Source organism: Callospermophilus lateralis, chromosome 7 (assembly GCF_048772815.1).
Source record: "Callospermophilus lateralis isolate mCalLat2 chromosome 7, mCalLat2.hap1, whole genome shotgun sequence".
NCBI classification, from domain to species: Eukaryota; Metazoa; Chordata; class Mammalia; order Rodentia; family Sciuridae; genus Callospermophilus; species Callospermophilus lateralis.
In genome coordinates, this window is record NC_135311.1 from 9,498,717 (window position 1) to 9,517,088 (window position 18,372).

Consider the following 18,372-nt stretch of genomic DNA (forward strand, 5'->3'; position numbering starts at 1 on the left):
TTTTGCTGAATTCATTTATTAGTCCTGGAAGTTTTCTGGTGAAGTTTTTTTAGATCCTCTAAATTGAGAATCATGTTGTTGGCAAATAGTGATAGTTTGAGTGCTTCTTTTCCTATTCATATTCCTTTAATTTCTTCTTCTGTCTAATTGCTCTTGCTAGAGTTTCAAGGACTATGTTGAATAGAAGTGGTGAAAGAGGGCATCCCTGTCTTGTTCCAGTTTTTAGAGGGAATCCTTTTAAATTTTTCCCATTTAAAATGATGTTGGCCTTGGACTTAGCATAAATAGCTTTTACAGTGTTGAGATATGTTCCAGTTACCCCTTGTTTTTCTACTATTTTGAACACAAAGAGGTGCTGTAGTTTGTGAAATGTGTGTCTGCATCTATTGAGATGATCGTATGATTCTTGTCTGTTGATGTGATAAATTACATTTATTGATTTCTGAATGTTGAACCAAATTTGCATCCCTGGAATGAACCCCATTTGATCATGGTGCACTATCATTTAAATGTGTTTTCTATGAGATTAGCCAGACTTATTGAGAATTATTGAGAATTTTTGCATCTATGTTCATCAGAGCTATTGGTCTGAAGTTTTCTTTCCTTGATATGACTTTGTCTGGTTTTGGTATCAGGGTGATACTAGCCTAATTGAATGAGCTTGGAAGGGGTCCCTTCTTTGCTATTTCATAGAGTAATTTGAGGAGTATTGGAATTAACTCTTCTTTGAAGCTCTTGTAGAACTCAGCTGTGTATTTGTCTGTTCCTGGGTTTTTCTTGGTTGGAAGGCTTTTGATGGCATCTTCTGTTTCATTGCTTGAAATTGATCTGTTTAAATTGTGTATGTCTTGACTCAGTTTGTCCATACCATATGTCTCTAGAAATTTGTTGGTATCTTTGATATTTTCTATTTTCCTGGAGTGTAAATTTTCAAAATAGTTTCTAATTTATCTTCTGTATTTCAATCGTTGTATCCATGATATTTCCTTTTTCATATTTTCTTTTTCCTCATGAATTTAAGTAATTTCAGTTTTCTCTCTCTTCTTCATTAGCATGGCTCATGGTTTATCAATTTTATTTATTTTTTCAAAGAACCAATTTTTGGTTTTGTCAACTTTTTGAATTGTTTCTTTTATTTCAACTTTATTGATTTCAGTTCTGATTTTAATTATTTCCTGTCTTCTACTAATTTTGGTGTTGATTTCTTCTTTTTCTAGGGCCTTGAAATGTAATGTCAGGTCATTTATTTGTTGACTTTTATTCTTTAATGAATGAGCTCAATGCAATGAACTTACCTTTTAGCACTGCCATCATAAGTCCCAGAGATTTTCATATGTTGAATCATTGTTCTCATTTACTTCTAAGAGTTGTTTTTTTTTAAAATCTCCTTCATGATATCTTCTGCTATCCACTTGTTATTCAAGAGTGTATTATTTAGTCTCCAAGTGTTGGAGTAGTTTCTATTTTTTATTTTATCATTGATTTCAAATTTCATTCTATTATGAAATTTTATACAATGCAGGATAGTATCTCTATTTTTTTGTATTTGCTAAGATATGCTTTGTGGCATAACATATGTTCTATTTTACAGAATGATCCATGTGTTGCTGAGAATAAAGTGTATTTGCTTATTGATGGATGATTTCTATAGTTTCTTTGTTTAGTTTTTGTTTGGAAGATGTATGTAGTGGTGAGAGAGGTGTGTTGAAGTCATCCAGGGTTATTCTGTTGTGGTCTATTTGATTCTTGAAATTGAGAAGGGTTTGTTTAGTGTACATAGATGCTCCTTTGCTTTAGGTATACATATTTATGATTGTTATGTTTTGTTGATATATGTTTTTTTTAAGCAGAGTAAAATGTCCTTATTTATTTCTTCTGATGAACTATGGCTGGAAGTCCACTTTATCTGATGTGAGGATGGAAACCCCTGCTAGTTTACACAGTCCATGTGGGTGATATGTTTTTTCCCAACCTTTCACCTTTAGTCTGTGGATATCTTTTCCTATGAGGTGAGTCTCTTGAAGGCAGCATATTGTTGGGTCTTTTTAAAAAACCCAATCTGCCAGACTATGTCTTTTGATTAATGAGTTTAGGCAATTAACATTCAGGGTTATTATTGAGCTATGATTTGTATTCATTTTGGTTTATTTCTGTTTTTTTAAGGTGACTTGGTTTTTCCTTTGGTTAACTTTTCCAATGTAGTTCCACCTTCTGCTGATTTTCATTACTTCTCATGGAATATTTTGCTGAGAATATTTTGTAGTGAAGGCTTTCTAATTGTAAATTATTTTAACTTTTGATGATCATGGAAGGTTTTTATTTCATTATCAATCTGAAGTTTAATTTTGCTGGATATAAGATTCTTGGTTGGCACCCATTTTCTTTCAGAACTTGGTATATGTTGTTGGAGGATTTCCTAGCTCTGAGGGTCTGGGTTGAGAAATTTACTGAGATCCAAATTGGTTTCCTTCTATATACAATCTGGTACTTTTCTTTTGTGGCCTTTAAAATTCTCTCCTTATTGTGTATGCTAGGTATTTTTATTATAAAATTCTCTCCTTATTCTGTATGCTAGGAATTTTTATTATAATGTTCCTGGGTGTGGATCTGTTATAATTTTGTACATTTGGTGTCATGTAAACCTCTTGTATTTGATTTTCCATTTCATTCTTCAGGTTTGGGAAATTTTCTGGTATTATTTCATTGAAAAAATAGTATATTTCCTTGGATTGTATGTCTGTGCCTTTCTGTATTCCAATGAATTTTAAATTTGGTCTGTTTGTGTTATTGTATAATTCTTAGAGTTTCTGATCATAATATCTTACCATCTTCACTGTTTTGTCAAGTTTATATTCAATATTATATATTATGTCCTTATTGTCTGAGGTTCTATCTTCTAAGTCTGTTGGTGATGATTTCTATTGAATTTTCAATTTGGTTTATTGTTTCCTTCATTTTGAGCATTTCTGTTTGGGATTTCTTTCATAGTCTCTCTTTCTTGAAATGAAGGTTACTAGGGTGGAAGGGTTAGTCTTGGATGTGGAACTCCTGGAGATAGGGCATAGCAATTGCTAGTTCCTGTTGGAATACTGAAGCCCAGAAATCTACTTTGGGGTCCACTTGTGTGTTGCAGGAGCCCGGTCTTAACTTGTGGACCCCTCAATTCCTGGTCTGTAACTTAGTTTCTGAACTGTATCTCTCACCCCTATGCTTTTGACTTCCTAATCTGGAATCTGTCTCTCTGGAGGTCCTTAGGGCTGAGCACCAGCATCAGTGTGCCTGTTGTAGAGAGCTGTTCTGTATTGTACAGATGAGGACCAGGCACTGAGAGCAGCAGGCCAGCCATGTAGCTGCAAGTGCTGAGCCAGGTTGGTGGCTAGAGTGCTGGAAGACTGGGGATTGGAGAGCCAGAGGGCCCTTTTGATTGCCAAACCAGCAGGACCAGGTGATCAGTGGATGCTGGATTGGGGAGGGAGCTGGGGACTGGGCTGGTGTTGGGTCCCAGCAAGTGCTGCTGGAGTTGGCCTTGAGAACCCTGTGGGTGGTGGGCTGGTTGGGTGGGTGAGCCCGGATCAAGATGTCCTCACACTCTCTTCCACACTAACAACCCTGTGCAAAGTCTTCTTCTGACTCTGCAGCAAGATGGTGGAGAGATCTCACATGTAACCAAGGCTGCAAGGCCCTTGGTTGTGGTCATCCATGCCCTGGATGTTGTCCCTAGATGGAAGTGGCTGTGTCTCTAGCTGGTGGCAATGGAAACCTGTAGGTGCCTTGATGTTGGGCTTCTAGGCCCCAGCTGTTATCCCAAGATGGAAGCTGCCCCAACTAAAAATGGCAATGGTGGCAGTGGAGGTAACCCAAGATGGTGGCAGAAGTGTCCCAAGATGGAGGCAACAGCTTTCAGAGATGAGGCAGTGAGGGTGGGCTGTGGGATGGTGTTGGGTGGCTTGTGCAGAGATACAGCTCTGTGGCAGGCAGTGCTGCCCTGAGCACCTGCCTCCAGGCCCTGTCTGGTGTCTCAAGGTGGAGGTTACCATGTTGAGGGGTCTATGGGGGCAGCTGCAGTGTGCCAAGAGGAGGTGGCTGGTGGAGCCCTGTGTTGGTAGATGGGGATCCTGTGGTCTGAGCTCTTCACCCATCAGTGGGCCGGGAGATCCGCATAGGCAAGGGGCAGCCATATGTTTTCCTTTTAAATATGAAATTAATTTACAGTACTTGGTCTTCTTCTTGCTCTACACAGTTACCTTTAAATTAAATTTTAAAAAATAGCAAAAAATATTTAATATTTCCTGATGCATTTACCATTTCTGACACTCTTCTTTGTTTTTTATAGATCCAAGATTTCCTCTAGCACCCTTTTCGTTCAAGTTGAAGAAATTCCTTTTGAATTTCTCATGTACCTGTGTGGGAAGCAAATTCATTCAGTTTTTAGTTTTGAAATATTTTGTTTTTCACCTTAAGTTTTGATAGATATTTCCTGGATATAGAATCCTGGTTTGAGAGTTTTTAAAAGCACTTTTAAGATGTTATTTATCTAACTTCTGGCTTGCATCTTACTTACAAACTGTTCTCATTTCCTCCCTATATGTAAGGTGTATTTCACCCTGAAGGCTTCCAAAATTTTATGTTTATCCCTGTTGTTTATCAAGTTAATTTCATTGTTTCAGAGTGTTTGCATGTTTGTATGGAGAGAGAGAGAGAGAGAGAGAGAGAGAGAGAGAGAGACAGAGAGACAGAGAGAGAGAGAGATATTGTTGAGCTTCTTGCTTTAGCACCCACTTGCAAATATGGTAAACATGTTAGACCACTTGACACTATACCTCTATACCTAGCTCTCTGTGACTCTGGACTTAAATCTTTGTCTCTTCATCTTAGTGAGAGTAACTAGCCCTGGCAGGGTTTCTATGTGAGTTGATTTGAAATTGTCCCCAAGTGGAAAGAGGAAGGAAAGTTATGTGATTATCTGGAATATGTTCCTGTATTTGTTCACAGTCCTCACTTTCTGTTTTTCCCAGTAGTTGGAACCATTTGTTTCTGTGTACTAGTGTTTGCAACATCAACAAAATATTTTTTTTATTGTATGAAATACTCCATACAAGTTGATATTTCCTGATGAGATAAAAGAAATCTCACCCATCTTTTAAAATTATATATTTCTGTTACTTATTTACATGTGTTTTTTGTCTTATCCTGAACAACAGGCCCATTGTAGAAATCTTTTTATGGATTCAGTGTCAAATGCTCTGAGATCCTGCATACTCCACGGAGATGACAATATTGATTGATTCCTAAAGTGTTTGGTGAATGCAGATGACAATAAGAACACGTCCCCTTATTTCATTTTCCTCCTTACCTGCTAATGAGAATGAGTTTCCTTTAAGAAGCAGGCCTGGTGCTGCCAGTATTGTAATGTCCAGTGGCTTATCTTTGGAACACAGGGTGGACATTTGAATGCTTCCCTGATGTGCTTGACAGAGTCAAACAGGAGGTAGCTGTGTCCATGTGAGGATATCCTTTAGCCCTCAGAGGGCCAGGGCAGTGAGAGGGCATGAAGACAAACAACGAATTGACACCAGGGTGTCAGTGACAACAGGCTCTAGAGAGCAATGGTGGAAGGCCACAAGAAAATCAGTCATTGAAACTGAGAATTAAAAAATCAGGTAATGTTCCCCCAGCATCTGCCAAAATATTCCAATTGGCAGATGAAAATGAAAGGCAGGAAAGTCAAGTAAGGAAGGAGCAAAGGGTACTTCACAGCCAGAAGCTGCTCATGGATTGTTGAAAGCTCACAGAAAATATGTGCTTTGAAAAGTATTTGTGCTTGTCAGCTTTTCATAGCTTTGATCCAAGTACCCGACCAGAGGAGGAAAGTTCATTGTGGACTTATGGCTGCAGAGGTTCCGTCCATGGTTGACTGATTCCATGAATCTGGGCCTGAAGTGAGGCAGAGCATCATGGCCAGAGGAGGTGGTGGAGAAGAGCAGCTCAGCTCACAGACTGTCAGGAAGCAGAGAGAGAGGGGGTCAGGGGCCACGGCAAACTCAGAGTCTTCCAGCCTCACTGCCCCACCTCCTCCAGCCATGGCACCTGCCTACAGCTACCTGGCAGTTAGCCCATTCCAACCAGGAAGGACGATTAGGCTAGAGCTCTCAGAGTGCAATCATGTCACCTTTGAATATTCCCACATTGACTCAAGAGCTTTTGAGGGACCCCTAATATACACCCATAACATTTCATCCTTGCCCATGGCAGTGCGTGTGGCCTCTCCCCAGCCCACAGCTTTCTTCCCCTGCCTCGTTCTTCTGTGGTGTCCCACTTCACCTCAAGCCCCTAAAAATGGGATCACCACAGCATGGGGGAAACCTCTGACACCATAAGCAAAAAATAAACTCTTCTTCTTCTAAGTTGTTCTGGTTAGTTGTTTTAGTCACAAAGAGCTGACCAACACAGCTTTCCAATAAATATAAATATATATATTTAGAACATACAATTCCTTCTCTGGTTTTCTTAACACTTTAGTAACGTAATGAATTCACTGATTCTAGACTGGATCACTAGAAGTTCCCGGATGCCCCTTCACTGTTCTTTGTCTTTTTGCAGAAACTAAATGCGATTATTTTTATTTTATGAACAGGGAATCAGGCCAGTGTGGGCCTTGGTGCTCCCTGTTCATAGTTCTCCTGTGCTGTTTTGAGTTCAGTGGACATCAGAGATTGGCCATTCATCCAATGGATCCTGGGAAGTTGGCCTTTTTCATTTTGGTTGGTTTGTGTTTCCTTGGCTTATTTATTATTTAATTTTTATGCCTGCCCTTCTGGAAAATTCTAAAGTCATGTTGCTAGGTAATATTTTAGCATTTTAGCACATGCTTTTATTTCTTTCCTTGCATTTTTATTTCTTTCCTTCCCTTTATTCATGAAAGTTAACTACATGTTTCTCATTGCTTCGGGGGAAGAATGTGGCAGGAGAGAAAAGAGAGATAGCGTCCCAATCATTCTGTTATTTTTTTCTAGGGCTTCTCTAAGCAGTGAACATGAGACATAAAGGCACTGACGGAAAGTCTTGAAGAAACAAGAAGTGAGAGATGATTTTTCTAGTCTAGCTTGGTTTGTGTAGTTGGGAAAGAGATGTTTTGGGTTCTAAGAGAAGAAGCTGGCTGTCTCCCTTATCTCTAAGCAGGAAGCAGGAAGTTGAGTTAATTTCTTACCACCATGATCAAAGGGAACCTGCCCCAGATAATGCAGGTTTTGTAACATATGTAAAAGAGCCAACCACAATCAAGTGGGGGTTCATCCCAGGGATGCAAGATTGGTTCAATATACAAAACTCAATAAACACAATTCATCACATCAATAGACTTAAAGATAAGAATCATATGATCATCTGAAGAGATGCAGAAAAAGCATTTGACAAAATACAGCACCCCTTCGTGTTCAAACCCTAAAAAAAGTAGGGATAACAGGAACATATGTCAACATTGTAAAAGTTAAATATTTTAAACCTGAGGCCAAAATCAATCTAAATGGAGAAAAACTGAAATTGTTCTCTCCCTAAACTGGAACTAGACAGGGATGCCCTCTTCCACATCCCCTATTCAACATAGCCTTCAAAATATGATTATTATTTAGCCATAACGAAAATGAAATTATGGCATTTTCTGGTAAATTGATGGTAATTGATTAGAGAATACCATGCTAAGTGAAATAAGCCAATCTCCCCAAACCAAAGACTGAATGTCGTCTTTAATTTGTGGATACTAACTCACAACAAGAGAGGGTGGGAAGGAGAAGAATAAAAGTCCATTGGATTAGACAAAGGGAAATGAAGGGAAGGGAGGGGAGAGGGGAATAGGAAAGAGTAGAATTAATTGGTCATAACTTTCCTAGCCTTGTATTTGCACACTGTATATGATCACAAGAGTGTAAACCTAAATAGAATACGTTATACTCCATGTATGTATATTCTGCCAAAATATATTCTACTGTCATGTATAACTAAAAATAGAAAAAAACGCAGTTTTTGGGGCCTAATCCTAAACAAGGTCATCAGCTGGCACAGAATGTGACAGTTGAAATTTCCCTCTGACTTTGAAGTCTCTGGGGATTCAGGAGGTGCACCCTTCTGTTGGACCAACAGCAGCTGCTGAGGCAGAGGGACCCATGGGAGAAGAGATGAACTCAATCCTTTTCACCAATGATGTGACTATGTACCTAGAAACAAACAACCCTGTTTGAAAGAACATTTGCTAGAATTTATAAAGGTGTTTATTCAAGTAAAAAAGATAAACACATACAAAAGAAATCATGTGTTAACTACAACCAACTAGAAATGGAAATGGGAATAAGTGATGTATTCAAAATCCAAAAAGAGAAAGAGGATACTTAGGAATATATTTCACATGAATAGTACAGACACATATCAAAAACCGTATAGTTCTCTGAAGGATAAAAACATTTTGAATTAGTGAATAGATGTATTCCTTTCTTGGTTCAGAACACTTAATGTAACAAAATATTAATTAGCTCCCCAATTTTTCAACTAAATAAAATTTTAAGTAGCATTAAAATGGCTCCAAAAAAAAATGTAATGATGGGGTCAGAGTGTCTGCCATTCAAAATACTAAACCCAGAGGCCACCATATCAAAACATTATGGTAATAAGATGGGAATGGACCAATAGACAAATTAAGGAGTACAATATAAAACTAAGAAATAGATCTCAACAGCTCCTTGGCACATATCGTAAAGATCTAAGGTCATCCTACCATCACGATACAGCCACATCGATGTTTATAGCAGTGCAATCCACACCAGTCAGGTTATGGAACCAGCCCAGATGCCTGTCAGCAGATGAATGGTTAAAGAAAGCATGGTGTAAGTACACAATGGAGCTTTACTCAGCCATAAAGAAGAACGCAGTCATAGCTTTTGCCAGTAAATGACTAGAAACAGAGAGGATCAGGCTAAATGAAATAAGCCAGACCCATACAGTCAAGGATCAAGTGTTTTCTTTCCTATGCAGAAGCTAGACCAAAATAAGGGGGAAAAAGGGGAGGGGGAATCCCATCAGAACAGAAGAGAGATCAATAGAGTAGAGATAGGGGTTGGAGAAGAGGGAGGGAGGAGAGGCAGAAAATGTGAAGAATGGTGGAATGAAACTTATGAAGGATGCTGTGTATATGAGTGAATGTACCACAGTGAATTTCACCTTTATGTATGCTTGTAATGCACTAATAAAAAATTAAACAGTAGATAAGACAAATAGAGTAAAGGATGTTGAACAAAGTAAAGTAAAAGGAGGAATGGAGGGAAGTACCATGTGCAATGATACCAGTAGAGGGTTGGCTAATACCAGAGGGAAAGTTCTGCCCTTGCTGAGAACTCTTCAGAGATGCTTTCTGCACTGCCTCAGAATATACAATAAAATCATGGTGGAGGGAGATACAGAACAGCTCCATGTGGACAGAGCTTCCAATATTGCTTCATTTTCTAGCTGGATACCCAGCTCAGCCATTCACTATTCTTTGCAGTTATATGAAATAACCTCTAATACCCAGATTAATTCCATTTCTTTTCTAATCTTTTCATTACTGCATTACGGTTATACATACTATTGGGATTTATTTTGATATAATTATACAAGCATGGAATATAATTTGCTCCAATTCAGTCCCCAGTGCTTTTCTTCTCAAGTCTATGCCCAGTTCCCTTCCCATCCACTATTTGGGCTATTTTAAACTCTCATTTAATCACTCAGTTCTTTATTTGTTAAACAGATAAGTTTTCTGTGTTCTTTCAAACTGTTTTGGGACATTCCTTATAGTAAGGTAGGTGGGTTAGGGCGATCTCCAGGATCCCAGCTCAGGGTGAGGGGCAGATGTTTGTTCTCTGGGGACACAGGGGGTATGGGAGGAAGGGAAGTATTCCTGTTGTCAGATGGGAGGAAGTGGAGCCAGAGATGTGATCCTTACATGTGCTGTCCCTCCAGCTGATTGACAAGAGCACACAGAAAGAGACACACACATGAATGTTTCTATAATGACAGGCTCTGCAGGTGCTGGGAGGAAAGGTTTGCAAAGCAAGTTAGTGAGCAAGGAGTGCAGGTGGGGCTGGCCCAGTTCTCCTGCCTTTGCTCACAGTCTGGGAGGCTCAGAAGACTCCCCTGAGAAATTGACCTCAGAGCCTGAGGTCAGAGTGGTTATAACAGGAAGCTGGTGAGGGGAGCAAATGGGACCAAGTTCCCCAAACAAGGTGAACTCTTTGTAGTACAGGGACGTGATCTAAGAGGGTGGTTTAGTCCTGCTTTGTGACTGTGATTGGATGGGTTAACAATTACCCAGAAGAGTCATTTCCTTTTGTGATTTATTTTTGAAGAAAAATTGCTTTTTGTAACCCCCGCCCCCCCAGGGGGGCGTTTCATCGTTCTGCATGTGAACTTAAATATTACTACACTGGTGTAACATTGAGGGTTTGATGCAGAGTGACATATAGATGACTAATCAATTCTCAATGTATGAGTTGTAACAATATCTACTTCTTGAGCAAAGGCATTTCTCAGACCCGTTTTTTTCTTGTGGGTCCAGGTCAGGAAAGAAGTTATTTAAGGTCCTGTGGGTGAGGACTAATAATGGTTGGAACAGTGCTGTTTGTAATCAGAGTACGTGAAAGAGACTTTGAAACCTGCACTTTTAATCCATGTGAACGTGGATTTTAAATATGAACTTAAATCCGGGCCACTCTTGATTTTTATCCCCTGTCTCCTTTCTACCTATCCTATGTCTTTTATCCTACCTCAGGACACTGAGAAAAATTGGTTTTAATGTTGTAGTTTATGATCAATGTATAGATTCACTTGTAGATTTTTTTTAAGACTTAAAAGTGTAAAACAAATCAAAATCACCCATAGTCTCTCCACCTGGCGACCACATAACTAAACCAAATTCTTTCAAAAAAAATTTTTTTTGGCACTGTCGCAGTGGTAAAACAGATACACCTAATGTCCTCTTTTAACAGTTAGATAACAGTTGCAAAGTGTTGCATGTGCTGTTTCAGATTCCTTCTGCATTGAGACAGATCCTGAGAGAGTGAGTTGGTTGTGAAACCCAATGAAGTGAGCCACAGCTTTGGGACTCCAAGTACATGAAAAAATGCTCACCATCTCTAGCAGTCAGAGAAATGCAAATCAAAACCACCCTAAGATACCATCTCACTCCAGTAAGATTGGCAGCTATTATGAAGTTGAACAATAACAAGTGCTGGTGAGGATGTGGGGAAAAGGGTACTCTTGTACATTGCTGGTGGGACTGCAAAATGGTGAGGCCAATATGGAAAGCAGTATGGAGATTCCTGGGAAAGCTGGGAATGGAACCACCATTTGACCCAGCTATTGCCCTTCTCGGACTATTCCCTGAAGACCTCAAAAGAGCGTACTACAGGGATACTGCCACATCGATGTTCATAGCAGCACAATTCACAATAGCTAGACTGTGGAACCAACCCCGATGCCCCTCAATAGATGAATGGATAAAAAAAAATGTGGCATTTATACACAATGGAGTACTACGCAGCACTAAGAAATGACAAAATCATGGAATTTGCAGGGAAATGGATGGCATTAGAGCAGATTATGCTAAGTGAAGCTAGCCAATCCCTAAAAAACAAATGCCAAATGTCTTCTTTGATATAATGAGAGCAACCAAGAACAGAGCAGGGAGGAAGAGCAGGAGGAAAAGATTAACATTAACCAGCCAGGACTCCTTGCAGATGGAACCATTAGCGGCGAGGGGGACAGTCTAGCAGAAGAGTAAAACGCACCCCAGCAGGAGAGGGGCGGCTGCCTGAGCTGCACATGGGACTTGGCTGGGGTCCCCTTCAAAAGCGGAGCGCAGGAGGCTGCTGGGGGAGGGGCGTGGAGGGCAGCGCCAGGGGAAGGGCGTACCCAGGAAGGTCCCCAGACTCCGAGGCATGGGGTGTGGGTGGTTCCTGCTGTTGTGGGTGCTCCCCCAGGCGTGGGGAAGCTCTGAGGGTGAGTGGCCCAGGGTGCCCGGGTACTGACTCTAAAGGGCGGAGAGAGGGCGCGGGCTTAGGACTTAGGGAAAGGCTCCCCTGGACCAGGGGATGAGCCCTGGGCCTCGGAGCCCAGAGCGCACAGATGCACCAGAGATCGCGGGGTCTCTGGCTCCCTACGCGGTAAGGCTCAGGGTCAGCGCACCCAGCTGACCCTCCTGGACTCACCTTCTGGCTTTGCTTCTTCCTCTCCCTGTGCTCTCTGCCCCGTGGGCCATTCGCTGTACTTACCCAGTCTTCATTGTCCCCAGTCCTGCGAAGGAGTGTCCTCTTCCGCTGTCTCCAGATCTCCTCCTTCACTAACAGCAGCTGGATGCGCACTGACGCCTTGGCCTGGTTGGGGGAGCTGCAGACGCACAGCTGGAGCAACGCCTCTGACACCATCAGCTTTGTGAAGCCCTGGGCCCAGGGCACCTTCAGCAGCCAGCAGTGGGTCCACCTGCAGAATATATTTCGGGTTTTTCGAAGCAGCTTCACCAGGGACATACAGGGATTCGCCAAAATGCTGTCCTTAGAGTGTGAGTTGAGGGGATGGGATCCTGGGCAGGCGCCACAGTGAGAGATTGGACATGGAAGTCCTGCTGGGAGAGGGGATGAGGTTGTCTGCTTTCTCCCCCTCTGAGGACTTGCACTTCTGCCTGGCCGGGCCCAGTTTCAGGCATCAGGCCACCCACTCTCACTTCCGTCCACTGTGGGTCCCCTGGGTAACCCCAGTACCAGTCTCTTCTCCTTCTTCCCTTTCAGTCCTTGAAACCTCATTTGAGTTTTGCACGTTTCTCTCCACAGATCCCATGGAGCTGCAGCTGTCTGGTGGCTGTGAGGTGCACCCTGGGAATGTCTTTCTCTGTGTAGCATATCAAGGAGAGCATATCCTGAGTTTCCAGGGAACTGCTTGGGAGCCTGCCCCACAGGCCCCACAGAGGGTAGATTTGGTCATCAAAGTGCTCAACCAGGACCAAGGGACAAGGGAATCAGTGCAGTGGCTCCTCAATGACATCTGCCCCCAATATGTGAATGGCCTCCTAGAGACAGGGAAGTCAGAACTGGAGAAGCAAGGTCAGCCTTCTGTCCTCTCCATCTACCCTATACTCTGACTCCTCTTGGTTTTGGCATCCAAGGGTTTTCTTTCCATTTTAAAAAATTTATTTTATTTTATTATTTTTGGGGGGTTACTGGAATTGAACTCAGAGGCATTCGACCTCTGATCCACATCCCCAGCCCATTTTGTATTCATTTAGAGAACAGGGTTTCACTGAGTTGCTTAGCACCTCACTTTTTTCTGAGGATGGCTTTGAACTCCGGATCCTCCTGCCTCAGCCTCCTGAGCTGCTGGGATTACAGTTGTGCGTCTCTCCTCAGTTGGTTTGCTTTCCTTTAAGCATCAGAGAAAGAGCAGGACACAGGAAAGGATGAATAAGGCTTGAGGGTATATTTTCTGTTTATTTATTTTTGCATTACAATTCTTAATACACCATTATTCAATAATTTATCATATTTCTGGTTATATATAAGGTATGTTGACATTGAGGGTATATTTTCATATCACCCACCATCATTGAATACCTGCTGGGTTCCATGAGTTGAATTAAATCAAGTCTGTGGGTCAGAATTGATTCAGACAGTGTTTGAGACATGCTGTGTGCTCCAGCTGAGCTCAGGGTGTTAGAGTAGGGAGGTGAGGCATTTATGGGGCACTGGGATCAGGGGAGGGGAAGGAGTATCAGGGATGGGTCTCCTGGGCAAGGTGACACAAAGGGATCAAAGCTACCTGGAGACTTCACCTCCAGAAGTGGACCTTGGGGAGCATGAACCTTGGAGGAGGCCTGGGACCTCTGATGCAGAGTTCTCACCTTATGGTTTCCTCATCCCTTATTGGATACAGTGAAGCCCGAGGCTTGGCTGTCCAGACGCCCCAGCCCTGGGCCTGGGCATCTGCTGCTGGTGTGCCATGTGTCTGGATTCTACCCAAAGCCTGTGTGGGTGATGTGGATGCGAGGTGAGCAGGAGCAGCAGGGCACTCAGAGAGGTGACATCCTGCCCAATGGTGATGAGACGTGGTATCTCCGAGCAACCCTGGATGTGGCAGCTGGGGAGGCGGCTGGCCTGGCCTGCAGGGTGAAGCACAACAGCCTAGGAGAGCAGGACCTCGTCCTCCACTGGGGTGAGAAAGGGCTGGGGCTGTGTTGGAAATGAAGGCAGGTGGTTCTCAAGCATAGAGGGAGCAACTGTGAAGGATGGAGTTGGCACACCAACTAGGAGGGCTAGAAGGATGGATTCCAGACACAGAAAGGAAGAAAATGGGACTGAGATCTGATGTATTAAATACAAGATGAAATGGGATTGATAATCTTAGAGATCTGGAAGTTGTTGGCAATTAATGAATCCCTGGAAGCTGGGCACGACAGCACTCATCTGTATTCCCAGCTGCTGGGGAGGCTGATGCAGGAGAATTTCAAGGAGGTGGCCAGCCTAGCCGAATTAGGGAGACCTTGTCTCAAAATAAAAGATAAGGGCTAGGGATGCAGCTCATTGGTTTGTCCCAGACTCTAGGGTTCAAAAATCAGTACTGCATATAAAATGAAAACAGAATTCTGGGAAACTCATTTCCCAGCAGAATGGGGATCAGGGACTTATGAAAAGCAGGTTAACAAGGAGAGCTGTGGTTTACTGAGTGCTTCCTGCGTGGGGACCTGGCCACTCTGCATCCAGTGCTTTACCTGAGCATCATCACTGTCCTTTGAAGCAGTTACTGTAATTTTATTTTACAAATGAGGAAATTGAGGCTGAGATAGGTTAACTACCCAGAGTCTCATAGAAGGTGGAAGAGCTGGATATCGATTCAGGTCTGCCTAGCCACACAGCTTCACCTGTAAGTTATTATATAGTGAAATGAACTGTAGTGAAGGTGCCTAGACCCTGTGAAAAGGTGGGGAGTCTAAACTTCTGAGGAATAGCAGTTGATGCTCTAAATCCATGGTGGTGGTGAGGAATAAGCAGCACCTGGCCCCCTCACATGTGCTAGACAGGGAACTTGATACCTGGAAGGGTCCTGTGCTGACACACACCTTGTTTTTCCCCATGCAGATGGGAGCCACACCTCTGTAGGCGTGGTCCTCCTGGTGGTGACCTGTCTGGGGTTCCTCTTTATGCTCATTCTAGGCTTAACCTTCTGGATTAGGAAACGCAGGTAAGTCTCCCCTTCCATCTGCTCCTTCCCTCATTCTCTCTTCTCCATCCCCTGTTCCTGTTTTCCTAAAGGTGACTCCGTTTCTACTCCCTCACAGCTCCTACGAAGACTTCCTGTGAGTCTCCTGGCCACCTGCCTCTCTGGAGGCTGAGCATCAAGCTCCTAGGACTATAGTCTTCCCCTGCTCAGGAACTGAGGATGAAGTGAGCGTGGTCTTGGAGAAGTAACAAAAATAATCACCTCCTCTTTTAACATTTATCTAAAAGAGTTTAAGTTCTTTTTCCTTCTGTTACAAGTGACTCTGTGTTTACCTGCAGGCAATGCGGAGATACAGGGACTAGGGTGGAAGTGCATGTGTTGGCCTCTGAGTAATGGAATCTGTCTTGAGCTGGGAAGCTCATATCCTGTGCCAAGGTGGCAGCTGCGGTGGCCTGTTGTCAAGTATAAAGTCAAACTCTGGCTTGGCTGTAATCTGCGTTTCCCAACAAGACTGGAAATCTGGAATTTTATGTGACATGTCTGATTTTAAAATGTCAGCATGCTTTTGCAGAATATTCTGTGTGACATCCCAAATGAACACTGCTGACTAGTGACATCTCAGGTTCTCCCAGTTTGTGTCACTTTTATGGGAACTTTGGAAACTAAGAAATAGATCCGCATATATGGCAATTAATATATGTATTAGATAACATCACTGCAAGGAATGGATGAGATGATTCTCTATGTAGAAAATGAATTTTAGAACTCTGTCTTATAATATAAATATAAATAGTTTCATATATGCATGTTTTGGAATGTTTTGAAAAAATGTATATATATAGATATATATATATATTATATATATCATATATAATATTATAATAAATATATAATATTTACCACAAAAAGTACTCAGAAACTAGAAGGTAAAATTTACATATGTTAAAAACATAAAATGTATGACAATAGGTGTCATAAACCAACTGTAAACTGGGTAAAATGTGTACTGACAGTGCCAGTTAATATTATTAATGATAGTTTCTTACAAGTTTATAAAAAATTAATACTCTAAATAGTAACTGGACAGACTAAATTAGAATACCTCATGAAGAGAAAATCCAGAAAAGCTAATAAACATAATAAAGGATGATCATCCTCAGTAATAATCATGGGATAAAAATCAATGTATTAGTGAGATATTCATTCTGATATCAATTTGTCATCAATGAAGGTGGATAATATGTCAGTTTTTAAACAACATTTTGGAGAAAAATATCTTTACATGAAAAATTCACTGACCTCTCAATTTGTAAATCATGTTGAAACGTTTTATTAAAATAAAAGTACCGGAATTTGAGGATGTATGCCCAGTAGCGAGTGGGCTCTTTATGTATCATATGTAAGTATGCATGTATTTTGCAGTTGTAAAATACTGAAAATAGACATGAATTTAAACTAAGTGCAGTTTCTTAAAGCAGAAACAGCCCAAATAACAGGAGCTTAAAATACTTTGAAAGTCTTTCATATAATAGCTGTCCAGAGTAGGCACTCAAGTGTTAGTTCCACAGAGTGTTGCTAAGGATACGGGCTTCTTCAAGCTCATTTCTCTGTTAGAACCCTAGTGCTGTTATTTGAAATAGTCACAAGAGCACATCTACCTGCAAGAGAGGCTCCAATATGTATTTGGTCATAATGTGTCTAGCCCAAAACTAGACTTTGTAACTATTACATTGGGGGAAGCAACAACAGTCACCATTACAGGCAAGCATAGAACAATGTACAGTTCCTGAAGAGTGAGTTAGATCTCTTAAATTTGACTTGCAGGAATTACAATTATTTTATGAATTTTTAAATTTATCTTAAAATTTTCTTTTGTTTATCAGCAAGAATTATATGTGCTAAATATCTATCTCTGAATATGTTTAAAAGAACACTTAAAGATAAAAATGGAGTGGATGTGGTAGATGCCTTTGATCCCAGCTGCTTGGGAGATGAAGCTGGAGGATTGTAAGTTTGAGGTCAGACTGCACAATTTATCAAGAACTTGTTTAAAAAAAAAAAAGTGATGCACTCTGGGAATTCAGCCAATGGTAGATTAGATCCCTGAATTAGATCCCCAGTCCAAAACACACACACACACACACACACACACACACACACACACAAACTAAAGCTAAAATAAAGGTTATTAAAAATATGTGTCATGGTTCATTTGGCAGTTTTTTATGCCACATACAATATTTGTGCATTTAACCATTGATGGCACTTTAATGTGATGCAATGCAATAATAATGTTATGATAATTAACACTAAATATTATGAAATGACATTAAAAAAACAGATGGCATATGAATCTGATTAATACCTCCATATGCTTTCCTCTGATTTTGTAAAAGTTTGACTCTTGATCATCACCCCAAATTACAGCCAAGAGCTTACCCCATGGGTGATAATAGCTAAAGGGTTACTACCATTGCACAGCTCCCTGACTCTTGATCCCTAACTCCTTGAAGACCTTTCAGGGAGTTCCACACGTCAGCATATAGGGATTTATTGATTTATTGCTAGGTCTTCTGATCAGTGTTCTGACTCCCTTGCTCCAGCATCTGTTGATCAGTCAGGCAGGGTGGTGCACACCTCCTATCCTTGGGGAGGCTGAGACAGGAGAATCACAAGTTCGACCCTAGCCTGGGCAACTTAGTGAGGCCCTCTCTCAACGTAAAAAGAGTTGAGGATGTAACTCAGGGGTAGAGATTCCCTGTGTTTGATCCCCAGTACTGAATAAAACAAAAACAAACAAAAATCTTAAATGAATTGCAAGTCACTCAAGAGCTTTTAAAAATGGAGTAGAAGCATATATATATATATATATATATATATATATATATATATATATATATATATATATATTTTTTTTTTTTTGTTTAGAAGCATCATCTTTTGTTTTTCAAATTATTTTTCTCTAGGAAAAAGAAAAACAGCATTTTACCCCAAATGCAATATGGAGGATAATACAGATTGGCTTTCCTAATCTGGAAAGATTTCTGAGATTCTTTTGCAGCCAGTGTTTAGGATGTAAATTTGGTTTAAACAATGTCATGGGACATCTTTAGATAAGTTGTAAATGACAAATTCAGCTTC

The 18,372-nt window shown here is 41.1% G+C and overlaps 1 protein-coding gene across 1 annotated transcript; it reads left to right on the top strand.

Annotated features, from left to right (window-relative positions):
* The first annotated feature begins 11,963 nt into the window (after window positions 1-11,963).
* On the top strand, window positions 11,964-15,371 carry LOC143403532 (antigen-presenting glycoprotein CD1d-like). The gene is made up of 6 exons (XM_076861585.1): window positions 11,964-12,024; window positions 12,317-12,583; window positions 12,852-13,121; window positions 13,948-14,226; window positions 15,150-15,252; window positions 15,350-15,371. The coding sequence occupies exons 1-6, from the start codon at window positions 11,964-11,966 to the stop codon at window positions 15,369-15,371; spliced, it is 1,002 nt and encodes a 333-aa protein (XP_076717700.1).
* The last annotated feature ends 3,001 nt before the right edge of the window (window positions 15,372-18,372 follow it).

Excerpts from the sequence above, each read along its gene's own strand:
- LOC143403532 (XM_076861585.1), top strand. The coding sequence starts at position 11,964 with ATGGGGTGTGGGTGGTTCCTGCTGTTGTGGGTGCTCCCCCAGGCGTGG. Across the intron at positions 12,584-12,851 it reads CAAAATGCTGTCCTTAGAGT|ATCCCATGGAGCTGCAGCTG; the intron begins GTGAGTTGAGGG and ends TTCTCTCCACAG. Across the intron at positions 13,122-13,947 it reads GTCAGAACTGGAGAAGCAAG|TGAAGCCCGAGGCTTGGCTG; the intron begins GTCAGCCTTCTG and ends TATTGGATACAG.